General features: G+C 42.5%; 1 protein-coding gene across 8 annotated transcripts in view; it reads left to right on the top strand.

The window, feature by feature from the left end:
• Positions 1–119: 119 nt before the first annotated feature.
• The window catches only part of meis2a (Meis homeobox 2a), an 80,612-nt gene continuing 64,685 nt past the window's right edge, over positions 120–16,046 (top strand). For 2 of the 8 annotated variants that reach the window (XM_051387314.1, XM_051387323.1), the window contains exons 1-7: positions 120–946; positions 1,438–1,664; positions 3,277–3,418; positions 3,687–3,737; positions 4,221–4,271; positions 4,839–4,988; positions 13,740–13,854. In XM_051387314.1, coding sequence (XP_051243274.1) covers positions 935–946; positions 1,438–1,664; positions 3,277–3,418; positions 3,687–3,737; positions 4,221–4,271; positions 4,839–4,988; positions 13,740–13,854 — 748 coding nt within the window. In that variant the 5' untranslated portion in view covers positions 120–934. Of the gene's footprint in view, positions 947–1,087; positions 1,236–1,437; positions 1,665–3,276; positions 3,419–3,686; positions 3,738–4,220; positions 4,272–4,838; positions 4,989–13,739; positions 13,855–16,046 lie in introns of those variants that run through there. The other 6 variants (XM_051387339.1, XM_051387347.1, XM_051387365.1 and 3 more) reach the window with 6 other exon arrangements.

Genomic DNA, 16,046 nt, shown 5'->3' on the forward strand with positions numbered 1-16,046 from the left:
GATGTAGTTTAATTCAGTCCATGTTGTGTGTAATTCAACTCAGAGGAGTTGCAGCCGAAGTGTCCGCGCATGGTAAACCTCCCTCATTCAGCCTTTTTTTTTTTCTTTAGGACTCTTCTCTGCGAAAAGGAATTGGGTGGGAGTTGGAGCTGTGTTGGTTTGGCTTTTACCCCCAGTGTGGAGTTGAAGCCGTCCCTGTGCCTCGCATATACTCTGCATATCACAAGATTTGGTCTCTCCTCTCTCTTTTCTGGAGCTGCTGTAGGACTGGCTATGGCCACCACTACTTCCGGGATCCGTCATTTCATTCGCCCACCGCTCAGCGCTGCGAACTGACTCTGTTTCTATAAGCAAGCTAGCAGCCAACCTGCCAACACTCGCTGACACTCACTCATCTCAGTTTCGCCAGATAGACGAAATACCTACGGGGGAAAGAAAGGAAAGATCTGAATCGCAGTCTCTTAATTTCTACTGCTTTTTTTCTTTTTTACAGTGATAATAAAACGAGATAGCGATCTGGAGGCATTAAAGGAGACGCGGACTTGCGGGATGAAAACGGACTAAAAAGATTCGTCCTTCTCTTGAACATCATCACCAACCGTCATTCATTCATTACCTTGACAACCTCTGGCTTTGATTGACAGCTGGAGTGGCAAAAAGCCATGAGACACGACAGTTTAGTTACATGCAGGTTGTTGATGGGCCGATTGTAACCTTCACTTTGGCGCATTTTTTTCTTTTTTTTCCGAGGAAAGAGGGAAAACAAGAAAAATTGCAAAACTCCCCGATGCTACGATTTCAACTGAACCACACTGGCGAATAGGAGAAGTCGCAAAGTTGGTTGAAAAAGGGATCTTGCCACTAAATCACTTTCTAACCGGGACTGGGATATTAAATATACGACAGATTCAGGAGTTTATTGGAGCGCAGCCTGATGGCGCAAAGGGTAGGTTTTAAATCTCCTACACTTACCTGTTCAAATCCACTGTAGGGAGGCCCCCTCGTATCGATAACCTCTTGTCGGGTGGTGGCAAATTTACAAAGTATTCATATCAAAGCCGCTATATTTGACATTTTTGCAGCGCCCCTGCTCTTCAAGCAAAGTGACAGCCTCTGCTTTTGCCGACAGCCTCCGCGACAGTCGTGGAGCAGTTTCACAGGAGACTCCAAACTAATTCGCTCTTTCCACCCACCAAACTTCTCTTTCGCGGAGCACCTCAGTTATAATGTTTTTGGTAATGACAGACCGTTTAACAGATATAATATATGACACTTTTCTGCCCTGGCTGCGGCGCATTTTCAAAGCAACAGCTTTATTTAGTGTTCTCCGTTGCGTATTCGCAATGAGACGGGCATGCCTTTTTGTGCTTTTCCACATTTGTTTAAAAAAAAAGTAACCGGGCAGTCCGCTGACTTTTGCTCTGATTTCATTCCCAGTACGATGAGCTGGCCCATTACGGTGGGATGGACGGAGTCACGGCGTCGATGTACGGGGACCCGCATGCTCCCCGGCCGCTTCCCCAGGTCCACCACCTGAACCACGGACCGCCGCTGCACGCCAGCCAGCACTACGGAGCCCACGCTCCTCATCCAAACGTTATGCCCACCAGCATGGGCTCTGCTGTCAACGACGTTTTAAAGAGGGATAAAGATCAAATTTATGGGTAAGGTTTGCATGAACCAAATACGCGTGCATATATTTTTTATTTTTTTTTTACTAAGTTTTCAGCTTTTTTCTGTGAGTTTTTGTTTTTGTTGGAGTTTCTCTCCTACCACTAAATTTAAATAGTGTTTTGTACAAGATTGACCGCAATTTTGGAGCTCCATTGTTGGTCAGGGGAGTTTTGTTGATGTGTAATTTTAGACGCATTGTAGAAGGCATCATCAAGCCTGCAGTAAGTAAGAGTAAGCCTCGAGCTTGAAACACAAGCTATAAAATAATATGGAAGCGCTCTGTTGCACAGTCCAAGCCCGAAAGTCCCAGTGTGCATGGCAATAGAATAAAAAAAACAATTTCCAACATCACAACAATTGTCCCGTGTTATAAAGTGTGCTTTAATATTCCTCCCCACTATTATTTGTCTGTCTTTAAAAAATAGTCTGGACTAGTGTTAACGTTGTCGTTGCTGCCTGCAAAAAAAAACTTCTCAAATGTTTTCAAATATTGTTTGCAGTGACACCGACACACAGAGCGCGTTACAACGCACCGTGTGTCCTTTTTATAATTGTACTTTGGTCAGTTTATGCACTAATAATGGAAGAAAGCGCATTTAGACGATCTTACCGGTGACTGCAAAACTTTAAAAATGTTTCCAGATATTTCTCACTAACACACGCACGCAGAAAGTGCTATAAATCCACAGTGTACCATTCTAATCTGGGATGTAGTGCAGAGTAAATCCTCTTCATCTCTTTTACTCACGTTTTCACATGCGGAATTGAGTTTACCTCCATTTTTTTTTTTTATTGTGACACAAAATCTAAATGGCAGAAAATAAGAAACTGCTGGTAGTTGTGTGAAGTTAACGTTTGTTCTAGAAAAGGGCATTTTTGTCTGAAATTATAATTTAGTGTGAAAAAAAATATTTAGGTGACTGTCTCGGGATGTTCAGTGAAGGGAAGTTAAAACTTTAAACCAATTTGTATTCACCTCTGCCTCACTTTTAACGCTATAGTTCTAATAAGGAATAAATAGTGAAATCCTTGGTGCCTCAGTGTGTCTGCTGTGTAACTCTGCAGAATTATTATTTCACTCTAAGTTTTTTTGCAGACTGTATAAATTCTCTAAAAATCCCACTGATCACTCTAGTGTGTGCCTGTCTTGTTTTTGTTTTTTTGTTGTTGTTTTGTTGACTTCTCAGCCGGTTTTAGTTTGCACTGCAAGAAATGTCAGTCTCAAGTCGATTAATATCACATTGAGTCTAAAATCCTCGGATTTCCCAAAACCAGAAGTAAAATATTCCAGATGCGCATTTACCCATTCTTCCAACTCAAAACAGCTCCTAGAAACGTTCATCTTTGAATTCAGATGTATTGTTTTATTTGTTGTCTTCCCTATTTTACCAAATGCGCTTGTTTTAAAGGAAGGTGTGTGAAAACTATACAGTAAAATTATCTCATCCGTCTGTGTTATATTTCCCAGTTTGCTATGAGGAAAAGTAATAATTGTAAAGGTGCAGGGAGCCGACAGATAGGCAGGTTGATTGGACATTTTTTGCAGTGGGCATTGTGGAGTCGGTGTGCTGGTTGTACTCAGGCTGTGTTTCCCTCTTGCAGTCACCCTTTATTCCCACTGCTCGCACTGGTTTTTGAGAAGTGCGAGTTGGCGACGTGTACTCCGAGGGAGCCCGGCGTAGCAGGCGGCGATGTCTGCTCATCAGACTCCTTCAATGAGGACATTGCAGTCTTTGCCAAACAGGTCAATTTCGAAATATTAAAAAAATATATATTTTGGATTGTTGTGGCTGCGTCATAAGCACATAGTTTCCCTGCCTGCTTCATATAGTCTTCTTATTGGAATAAAACTTTATCTTGATGTGATTAAAGAATAGTGTAATTCTGTGCAGAATTTCCACTTAGCACTAAAGTTGTAGTTGCATTATCAGGTTATATTTCAGGATAGAAATAGACACACATTCCGCACATTTCATGCCAAACTAACTTTGACATTTGGTGTATTATTTTAGGTCCGAGCAGAAAAACCTTTATTTTCATCAAATCCAGAGTTGGACAATTTGGTAAGCGCACACTTTGACCTCTCTGTCTCTTAATAATTGACGCTTCGGTGCGGTTATACTCTGCCTTGTGTTTTTTGGGGGGGGTTGGTGGTGGTGGTGGGGTGGTGATACTTTGGAGTGTCCGCAGCCTCACACAGTAAATATGTGAACATATGATTTAAACTTCCGCAGAGATGTCAGATCAGTTTGGAAGTGAAGCTGTGTGACCACATTGGCCGCTGTCATTGTTCAGTCTCCCCATCCAACTCACCCAGCTGACCAGTGTGCGATGGCCAATTAGATTGTGAAATGTAGCTTCCTTTTTTATTTTTATTTTTTACTGTTAAAAAATATTTTAGCTCTTGCTGGCTGCAGTGCACTCCATAGTGTCATGGCGGGCGGATTATCTAACTAGCCTGAAAAAAAGTGTAAAATAAATATATAAATATTGATCCTGTAATTATTGTGATGTGAATTGTGTTTATTTTGCTCATTTTCTTTCAGATGATACAAGCCATACAAGTATTACGGTTTCACCTCTTGGAATTAGAAAAGGTAAATATTCTAAATCTTTGTATTCTAGCCTTCTCTTATCTGCAAACGCATGACGCCACCTGCACATACAGCCTGTAGGCCTATTTTAATGTAACTGATATTATTAAACGCGCAGAGCTGTAGTTATTAGCAGATGTATGGGGGAAAATAAACCGGCATGCATTTGGAGAAAGTTTCAGGTGTTTCATTTTCATAAAAATATGCTATTTTATTTAGCCAACCATTTCTGTGACTGTTGATAAAATACGTTTGAGCCTCTTTGCTCATGTTGCACATTGTTATCGATCCGCAGATTTAGTTTCAACTGCTCATTATCCCCCCCCCCCCCCAGCACACACACACACACACACAAACCACCCCCTCCCCCCAAGCTTACGGCATGCTGTTTATTTTTTTGTCGTTCAACTTGTTGCTCCAGTCTCAGGAGTATAATAAGCACTGCAACAATTTCACTATTGTTTCCTCGCCGCCGATAATGCCCTCTTAATTGGAGTTATTCTTGGACTGGCTGAAGCGTTTCCCCATCCTGAAAAAAAAGGTGTTTTCTTCCTCTTTTTTTTTCTATAGGTGCACGAGCTCTGCGACAATTTTTGCCACCGGTACATCAGTTGTTTGAAAGGAAAAATGCCAATAGATCTAGTTATTGACGAAAGGGATGGCAGCTCAAAATCAGATCACGAAGAACTCTCGGGATCGTCGACTAACCTCGCAGATCACGTGAGTAACGCCACCTTTATTACATTCATAAGATGTGACGTGTTTTTGTTTGCACGCGTCTATGCCGCTGACAGAGAACACCCAAGCATCTCTTTTTTTTTTTTCTAAATGACTTTGCATATGAATAATCAGATTAGTCTGATGTTTCCCATAATGCCAACTTTTGTGCTACTTAGCCTCTGCTCAGTGTGTGACCCTGCTGTGCCATCAGTAAATAGAGCATGCTCTGTTCTGCAAGGAAAAAAACTGCCGATCGATGTTCTAAGGTCAAAAGCTAGATGTGATACAATAGACTGAGTTATTGTTTTAGTCTTTTGATTAGGGGCAGTCATGTGTGCATAATGCGTCCGTGCTTGCTTGTGTGCTCGAGATTTGTGTGTGTGTGTGTGTGTGTGTGTGTGTGAGAGAGAGAGAGAGAGAGAGTGTGTGTATGCGCATTAGAGGTTGTGCGTGCGCGTGTGTAAATCGCTGCCGTGCATTATGGAGAGTTGCATGCTGGAAAAAAAAAGAAGAAAAAAAAAACGTGAGGCAATTATCTGTTACGCAGGTTTAACGTTAAAGCAGGGTGTCAGCGGTAAGCTTTAGCTTTAGGCCAATATTTAAAAAGAATAGGGCTTTATATTTGGGGCTGTGGGAGCTGGATATGGCCTGTGCGTAAAGCTGTGGATTTTTTTGCTGCAGAGGTGGAGAAAGTGGTAGCCTATTGAAATAGATCTCAGAGCTAAAGGCTTACCATCAATGTCAAGTTCACAAGGCATATGATGGTTCGTCTGGAGGCCTTCCATTGCTGTTGATGTTAATGTGTTTAATTGTTTCGTATTGATTGCCGTGTGGTTTGCTCTGCAGTGGCTTTCTCCTCTGCTTCCCATTTTATGGCTGGAGGCTCCATAATGCTGAATTCAATTATATGCACCTGAAGTACAGTAGCTTTAAATTTGAAGATCGATTCCCTGGTTTAAATCGTGCATTTTCGGTGTAATAAACACAGCCATCCCCCCTCCCTCCCCGACCCCCCCGCAATATGGATTGAGCTGACAGTGTATTATTGAGTTGATATCTGTGAATTATTGCGTCTTGCTTGCCTGTGATAAGGCTAATGTTTTGATGGAGAAAAAAAACCGGACTGTTGCAACAAAGTGACTGGTTAATATCTGTGCAGCACAAGGGCCAAGCCTATTAGGAATTAAAGCAGATTTAAGTGTTATGCAAAGTCACTGCGCTGCATCTGTTGGGTCTGGCTATAGGCCTAATAGCGGTGGATTCTCTTTTGAAAGCCCGTCGCCTTCACAGGGCCACGCAGCGCACCGCACAAGGTGAATTAAAACGTAATTAGGCCGAAGATGCCGATGTTGGTTTGAGGAACGGTCAAAACGGCAATATTGTGGTCCTCCAACACAAGTGTAGAAATGAGGCATGCTGTTGTTTATATTGCAGAGATTAGATAAACTAGCCTGTTTAGTTTCATGGCAGATGGTTGATACTCAAGCCAATTTCCAATGGTGCCTCCAGTGCTCAGACACCAGCTTTGTCATCAGTCCACTTGTGAGAAATATTTTGATAATTAGAAAATTAGATATGCCAATAAAGCAAATCAGGACCAGCAATAAACAAAGAAGGTTGCATGGCAAGCCATTTATCTTAGAGTCATTTGGACTGACCACCTCATTAGGTATTTAAGTTTTGAGGGATTTATTTCATTTTTGTGACACCAATGAACTTTTTATTATAGCTAACTGCTGGGCTGAATTTGACAAGTTGTTTTTCCCTTGTTCTCTGTCTGAGCTGATTGCTACATGTTGTGGAAATATACACACTCCTGCTTATAGTTATTTTTTTATAAATAAAAATGCAGGGCCTTATTTTTGTACTGCGTGTGAGAGCATGTGTGGACCTTCTGATGTGTTAGTGGAAATATTATTTGTGGGAATTGAAACTATTGAGGTAAATGTCTACAGAGCAGTCATGATCTAAAAGCCTTGTAGTAAATAGTTAACTTCTTCAACAGTAATTTCCATGTCTAATTGAAAGGAGTCCAGCTCTTCATGCCTAAAATGTGCTTTGAATATTGGAAACAATGCACAAAAAATGCATTTGGCTGAAAAACCGTGCCACTGGATAGAAAGCAATTTCTGTCCTACTTGTCTTGATTTATTTATTTTATTTATTCATTTGTATTTGGCTCTATTTTATTATTCATTTCTGTCCTCGCTTCCCATTGAGGAGAGGAAGGCAGTTTGATAGTTAGATATGGTAATTTATTTAGTTAGAATCTCTCACGTCCATTTTTCTTTGCTTTGATATGCATTTTTAATATATAGCCCTGGGCTACATCTCATTTGGTGAAAGTTGGTTTTTCTGGAGATGATGAGGCTCTTCACTGTGAAGGAGGCGGCCCGTTGAGCTTGTTTTTATGTATGCGTGTGTATACAGTATGTGTGTGCGTTTTCTTCCTTTTCTACCGCTTTCTGTTTCCCTCCTCTCCCCTCCTCGTACCTGACAGTGGAGCATAATAAGCGCAGTTTTATTTACACTTGAATGCAGCATTGTCTGAGAGATGATTGGATTATGGTATAGTGAGAGCGGGATGAGTCCTTGCTGACACTGTTGATTTCCCTTATTCGCTTGCGGTGACTATGTAGCCCACCCAAGTCTTCCTAACTCATCGCCCCTCCTCAGATCAACCCCATCCCAATTAAAAGAAAGGAAAAAAAGATATTGTATTACACATGAAGGGTGATGAGGAATAAGAAAAAAACACAGAGTGGTGTAGATTTGTTAACGGTTGGTACAGTGTGTGTGTGTGTGTGTGTGTGTGTGTGTGTGTGTGTGTGTGTGTGTGTGTGTGCTTGTCAATGGTCTGCTCTCTTGTCTTTTAATTAATGAATAAAATTTCTGTCTCTTCTGTGCTACATCCAATTAGGGAGGCAAATAGAATTAATAGTGTCTGAATATTATCTGTTCTAATGAATTAGCCTTTGTGTCTTCTCGTGCTATTGTGCTGCTTCCTCAGTGAAGCTTACATATTAGCAGAAGGCTTTTCATTTCCTCCATGCATATGCATTACACTTTTGAAAGTGTCTTTGAATTTTTGCATAGTTTCAGATTTGTTACACAGAAAGTCTGTTGGATTTGCAGGTCCCGACGCTTTGTTTTGGAGAGCTTTCCTCAGGGAGTGATAGTAGTTCCCATAGAGGTTATGGCGTAGCTTATCTTAACTCTGCATGGCTGGAAAGGGAAAAAGGGAAAAAAAAGCTTTCTCTGTTTACATTTGATTCTCTGGTACAGGCTCTGAGCGCTGTAGGCCATTGGTCAGACATGGTGATGTCACAGGTTCAGTCAAGTAATACAATAGTTCATCTTGTGGCCATGCAGTGATTTACTGTGTTTATCAGTGGAGATGGGTGCTCAGTAATGTCCTGTTTCTGTATGTCACTATGCATGCTGCAGCGCATACACAGCCCTCCGTCTCAACTCTCTGCCTGTGGACAGCGAGCCCTCGGGCAGAGCCGGCCTGCTGAACCGTTGAATTTCTCAGTTTTGGAGGTGTTCTAATTCAACTAGCTTTGTTCTCCTCGGGGACAGAGTACGTTTGGATCTCTCCCGCTTTTCCTCATGAAAACAGTGCAGCGTTGACTTGGACCGCTCTGTCTGTTCCACACACTTGTTTTGTGATGGTGGGATGTCTGGCCTAACATTTCCTATTTGATTAGTGTTCAGAGGCAGGGCCCTGTTGGCAGGCATATCTAATCATCGCTACCGGGGCTGGAGAGAGGCTAAGCTCACTTGTTGCATCTCCCACACTCTCCTTCCTTTAACTGCATGTACGCTCTAAATGACTGCAATAAAAAGCAGTTGCTGCGCAGTCATTTTAGGGTCATGTCATGCATGTATGTTGACTTGTATTCAGGTACAACATACAGTTAAAGTTAGTAGTACAAACATACACTCAAATGCCACTTTAGTTTATTAATTGCACTGTACAATCTGAATCTTGAAAATTCAATACAACATCTTTGTCAGTTTTGGTTGATATTGTCAGAAATGTGTAAATTCAATTATATGTTTATTAATGAGGTCATAGTTAAATGTGGTGTTGTACTAGACTACATTATATTGATATTTTTTGCCCTTCCCATTAACATACACGAGAGGGGGCAGAATAGAAACACCACCCAATATAGAGCAGAACAATACTAACTTTGACTATGACCTTAATGCTAAAACATCTACTTTAATAAACACCTCTGTGACAGTGTCAACAAAAAACTGAATATTATACAGTTGGCATCATAACAATTTATGCCAAACAACTTTATGGCAGAACAGCAATAGTTTGTACAGGTGTACAGTGGGCACAGAGTATATATTTACATACTAATTTGAAAGCCCATAAATTTTAGGGTTATTTGTTACAAGGAATAACTGAAATTTAAACGATCTATAATGACTTGTGTGTTTTATATTTATGCCATATATATTTTGGAAAAAGCTCTTTTCATGTGTGCCAAATCCATGAATCACAATAGCAGTCACAATTTTTATTTAATTGTTTTTTTTCTGAAGACATATATGTACATGTAATCTGCCATTTACTACAATGAAAAAGGTTGTTTTTGCCCCAGAGAAAGTTTTGAAGCATAAATACAATCAGTCAATCCCTCGTGTCTGTTAAAACACGCTCCGGTGAATTGTTAGCTGCTAAATTAAGGACTCTTTATATTCTGGATAATTGAGGGTGTTGTAAATACTCAGTTGTTCCACGGAGGTGCACCTACACTTCTCTAAAGTGGCTGTATATAATTACATGCCCAACCCAACAAAAATGTGTGAAGAGTTTTTCTCTGTTTATACCATGTGGCAAGATGTGTCTTGAAATGTCAGCTCGCTTTATGATTTACGGTCCTGTATGTTTCTGGTGTGTCAGCGATTCTATACATGTTCAGCACAGGATCCCTGAAGCTGCTCTTTACAGTGGCTGTACAACACACACACACACACACACACACACACACACACACACACACACACACACACACGCACACACATGCAGGGCTAGTCGTTCTCAGCCTATACCTTACACTGCTACTACACCAACAGATTTCCTCCCTTTCCCCCAGGTTCCAGGGGAATTTGAGGGAAATTCAATGATGCCGCTAAATCAATTTTATTTGAAATTCCTAGGGATGTAGGCAGAGTGCAGGGAGGGAAGTGAGATTGTGCCAGGCAGCATTCTCCCGCTCTCCTGTGGCCTGGCTGCACTACAAGCCTTCCTCCCCATATTGTCTCCTGCTTTTATATTAATTACAACTTGTATTATCAGCTGCCAGTTGCTAACCCCAGCAAATAGAAAAGGCTGCCCCCAGAGACCACGCTGCTTTTGTATCTTATTCTCAATCTAGTCCTATTGTGTTTGTGTGTGTGTGTGTGTGTGTGTGTGTGTGTGTGTGTGCGCACGTGCGCGCGCGCCTGCACATGTATGTGTGTTTGCTTGCTGGCGTTCTCCTCCTCCTCCTCCTAGTAACACTGCTCTTTAACACAATTAGTGAAGAGCATGGAGTGAACCATGTTTGACTCCTAATTATGCCCAGCTTTAGGGAATAGTCACATGGGCTAGAGGCCTTTTTTTTTTTCTCTTTTGCTTCTTCCTCTATTTCTTGTGTAGGTTGAAGAAGACTGTTTGGGTGACATGAATTTTTTTTTCAACTTGTTTGAACTTTATCAGACCCACGAGGGTTATGACAAAATGGTTGTGTGTGTTTGTGTTGCACGGTGCGGTGTCTGTTGATGCACCCTCCATAGCTCAGAGAGTCCCACTAAATTATTCATGGGGAGGAAAGGCTGTTGCTTTTGTCGCCTTGTTGAGCGTGGAAAGTTAACGCCTTTGTTGTGGTATTTGTTGTCTTGTTTTGCAGACAGGGTTATGAATGAGAGGTGACTTGCAGGTATTAAAGAGGAAAGTGTGCCTCATCAAAGATATCTACTGCATATTCACTGGGCCAAGTATCCACTGTATTATTATGATTAGGTCATATAAAGTGCTGCGGTCTGCTTTTTATCCTATAAGAAGCAAACTAACAAAGCTTTATCTATATCCTTGCATACAGGTCCATTAAACCCCACAGGGTAGCAAATCACAGCAAAATATCATTCCCTTTAACACCATTAGCTGAGGTGTCTTTGAATTTAATTTAGTGCCAGCACCATTAAAAATGACACATTACTCTGCAATGATAGCTAAATTAAGTCCTATCGATTCAGCTGTTGCATTAAAACCATGCTGTGGCCATTGCTGGCAAGTGTTAGAGAGAGAGAGAGAGAGAGAGAGAGAGAGAGAGAGAGAGAAAACAAGAGAGCGAGACTGTGTGAGAGCAGCGAGCATAGTTTTTCAGGTCTGTCTCGCATCTTGCCGGCAGTGGGTGTCTCATTGTGAGGAAGTAGAACCCAGTCATTTTCTTCTCTGGGAACAACAACAGCCTGTTCGGAGAGCACCGAGCCCAGCTCAGCCTAAATACATTATGCACTCTGGGAGTCTGGGATTTTTACCTCTCTTTCTTCCTCCTTGTGCCATTTGACAAAGACAAAATTAGACTTTTTTCTAAAGGGTTGATGTGCTTTTCCCACATTTTACTCAGCGTACGCTGTGTTGAGAATAACAGTAAATTACTATAACAACAGACCTTGTTTCCACAAAGAATACCATGTGTTGATCAGTGGCCCAGTGAGTGATTGCGTCACAATCATCCACCCCTCTCAGACTAGGGACACTTTTCCCTCCGCTCATTCTTGAGGGTTAAAACCCACGCATGGGCTATTGTTCACCCTGTCTTCTTACCCCTCTTCTGGGTAATTCTCCGAGCTCTTTATCTGATTGCCATCCGGTGAACAGCTGACGCTGAGAGGGCCCTGAGTGGAGCGGAGGGTCTGAAGGGCCTTGTGTGTTTCTGTCTGCTGTTTTCAGCTCCGAGCTGTTTGAGAAAACAGCCCTCCTTCCCCAAAAAACTTAGCAGATAAAAGAGCCTCGCTCACAGGCATAGCAGCAGCTTTGCCTCCACAGCAGAACAAGCAGCAGCACATCAGGACCACGCACCCAGGGGAGCTCGCAGCCGCTTGTCTTATAGCCTCTGTTTCCCTGCAAACCTTTACTAGTCTCCAGGCTCTATCCTGTCTGTCCTCCACCAGTACAGCTCACTCTGACTGGGGCACCAGAACAGGCAGGCAGGCTCCTCTCTGGCGGGAGCTGAGGGAAAAGAAGTTCATCAGGAACTCTACTGAAGTCAGACAAAATGGTAAAAACGGTCTCTTTCTTGGAATATTCTGCGGCGTGTACATTTTCCTTCTGCTTTCGTATGTATGTATATGTGTTTATGTGTGTTTGAGGGAGAAAAAAAACCCATAGCGGGAACTGAGAAGTGGGTTGAGGTTTGTGGGAAGCCTTGGTGCAGGCCTGTGTTTGTTTGGCTTGGGCTCTGCTCAAGGGGTTGATTCTCTCGGGCCCCAGACAACGTTGGGCTTACGTTCACCAACATTTTGTCATCGTGCTCAGGTGACAGGTTAAATTGGGAAAGACTAGCTAGGGTTTTGTGAGCTATGAAGCTGTATCAACTCTGTATGAAAGGCTGTTTGGAGTGTGTACTTGATTGAGCCAGTGTATTTGCGGCCGCGAGCGTAGTAAATGACGTGATCAGTCTGTCCCTCTATTGCCTGAATGGCAGAGGAAATTCCACCTCTAGCCTGCCTTCATGTGGCACTGATAAAGCCTTTCCTGTACAGTAGAAAATCCTGTTTCCCTGTGTGCAGCGACAGGGCAGTGGGAATGACCAGGAAAGAGAGGAGGAGAAGGAGAGAAAATTAGCTTTAGAAGGAGGGAGGGAAAAAAAAAGATGTCTTAAAAGCTATGAATTTGTTTATGGACATTTCTTTGAAGTTAGCCAGCGGAGATTTAACACTTTTTTTTTCAGCATGTGTTTGTATATATAAAAGTGAGTGTGTGTGCATGTGTGTTTATACTTTTTGCTCTATTATGTCATTAGCATGTGTGCGTAAGTGTATTTCTGCAAGACTGTGGGCGTGTGTGTATGTCAGTGTGGGCGTGTACACATTTTTGGCAGATTAGCAGGAGAATCACTGTCATATCTTATTTTCATTTCTGACAGTGGTAATGATTAATGGCGGCTGTGGTGTGTTTGGACTTTTTACCTCTATATTTCTCACTTGACACGGAAGTCTCAATTGGTTATGGTATAAACGAACTCCACTGGGCTCTGCCATATGTGTTTAGACAATTACTCACAAGTGCTCCACTTGCAACGTTCAAAATCAAACGCCACATTAACAGTGCTGCGTTTTGCTCTCATGCATTAATGAAACACTTTGATTACAGTGTTTTGACTTATTGCCAGCTGCTTTAGTGCATTCGTTTCTTTCTCTTCATCTATGATTTTAGTGGCATCGTTGATTGTCTGCTAGCTGGGAAATAGGCAGTGAGGCTCTTCGCCTTGCCAGGAGAATGTAAGCAGGCCAAGGACCCTCACAGTGCCTGTAGACTCTTACAGATGTCACTCTCACTTTTCCAAAATACTCACATGGTCTCTCTCTCTTTCTGTGTCTCTCCCTTTCTACCTTCCCCCTCCTCCCCTTCTCCCCCCTTCCTGCTCTCTCTGCTCCTGGTTTGCGGTTTGGACGGGGAATGTGGATGGATGCACGGATGGATGGATGGATCCCACGCTCGCTTTCTCTCTTTTCAAACCTCAGAACCCAGCTTCCTGGAGAGACCATGATGACGCCACCTCCACACACTCAGCCGGCACACCGGGGCCCTCCAGCGGGGGACACGCTTCACAGAGCGGTGACAACAGCAGCGAACAAGGTGAGCCAGCACAGAAATGGGCATGCACATGCATATGCACACACGCTCACACACACACACACACACACACACACACACACACACATATATACATCCATGCACTTGTGCACTCAAGCACTAACACATAAACATACAAAGATACAGGCACAGATCCATGCGGGACATATTAATCATCATGCATGAGTAGAGTTGCCAACACTTCACTTTAACCCTGTCTAATGTGAGATCTACAGTGAATAGATGGCACATCTCTCAATACACGTACATTCCAGTCCTTCTTCTTGCGCATTGGATTATCCTGCTTTTTGACTGGCATCCATGTAAACACATAGTCACACCTAAAAATGAACACGCTTATCCACTGCTACACTCACACGCGGATACAAGCAGCAGGCACTGTAATACACCAACCTAGTAAAGGGCTTTCCAAAATGTTGCTATTTAGAGAGCTGAACAAAAGCTGGTGATTAATAGTATATTTCTGCCAGTTCTTGTTTGCATTTAAACCATATTAACTTTGCTTGCACAACAGCCCCTAATTATGTCTCAGTGAGCCTTGTGTTATCTAGTACGTGACCTGCCAAACAGCAATAATGCATTTCAAAACAAGTGTATTCGAATTTATTACAGACAGCGTGTGCAAATCACAGCTATCTGCCTTGTATTTTCGTCACAGTCCATATCAATTTTGACATGTAAATCATGAGAAGCATATGTTATTAGTTGAATTCAGAGGTGAGGCCAAGAATCAATATATTGCAAGGTTAAAATTGTTTATTAAATGAAACTGTTGCCTGTACTAAGAGAACAGATGATGAGCTCTTGGCCTTTTCTTTCTTGTTTTCCCCTTGTTTTGAATGTACCAAGATCTCCTTTCACTGGCGGCAGAGTGTGTGTGTATGTGTGTCTGTGTGTGTGTGTTTTTGTGGATATCTTTCTGTATCCGTGTGTGCCCTCTGGCAGTGTCCGTGGCTTTGCATGAAATTTCATCACACCATCTACACACACAAATACACTCAAACTCTAAGATACACACTTAAAACAGCCCGCTCACAGAGCGAAGCCGCTTGTTGTGTCCGTTCAAGGCTATCATTTTTCCGATAAGCGATCAAATGTATCGATGGGATGTGTGTCTGTGGTGGGGCTATTTAAATCATCTTCTCCTCTTCAGACAGAAGCAGCAGTTGCAGCCTCTGAACCATTACTGACCACAGACTAAGGGCCGCAGCAGACCTCTGTGGTTGGCTGTGTCAGGACTAGTTGGATCACAGGCTGTTGTCAGGCTAGTTGATGATAGCTAGGCTTTGGCAGGGCAACAGGATATGTCTGTTTGACAGTATAAGCATAGTGAAGTAATGGGGTGCAATAATATGACACTTAATTTAACCTGATAGGGATAAATCTCCTTTTGCTTACCCCCTCCGTGGTGAGCAGAGCAAAGGAACATTTACAGAACAGTCTCTTGCTCAAGGACACTCCATTCTCTTCCCTTCAGGATGAGCTCTTAGAGTGAACAAGCGTCTAAGCAAAATAAATAAATAATAATGTGTTGGATTTTCTGGCATGCAAATAATAATATTAGTTAAAAACACTGTATGATTGTAGGTCAGGGGACAGGGCATAGGGAGACATTTTGCACTCATCTTTGCAATTGGAAGCAGCATGGGAGATGGAGACTGCAGCAACAACAGAGAAAGGAGGGGGGATGAGAGAAAGAAATGCACTGCCTATTGATTATCTTACACACATAAGTACAAGTGACCTGTAATCCACAGAGCACTTATCGACTCCTCTCCCCACCGTATCCAGTAACAGCGGATCAATACAGGCCAAAGACAGTTACGGTACAGCACCATGCACTGGGCCAAGATAGACCTGGACTAGATCAGGGCCAGAGCCTGACCTGCACTAAAGAGTGCTAAATGCTAGATCCACCAGCTCAAAGCCTTTCATGGTAAAAAAAAAAAAACTAAGTAAGCAGCGTAGAATAGAGGCAGGGATTTAAAGGCGGAGGAAAGCGAAGGAAGAGCCATTGAAATACAGAGGTGAAAGAGTGGAGAAGGTGAAAAAGTAGGCAGAGTGAGAAAAAAAAGAGAAAAGAGAGAGAGGGCAGCTGATTTAATGGTCTAATGAGGCCGTCCTCCAGCCAGTTGTTTTGTGTGAGGCATGCTCTGACCTTTCGCTCCGCTCGG

The sequence above is a fragment of the Dicentrarchus labrax genome, unplaced genomic scaffold (assembly GCF_905237075.1).
Source record: "Dicentrarchus labrax unplaced genomic scaffold, dlabrax2021, whole genome shotgun sequence".
NCBI lineage: Eukaryota > Metazoa > Chordata > Actinopteri > Moronidae > Dicentrarchus > Dicentrarchus labrax.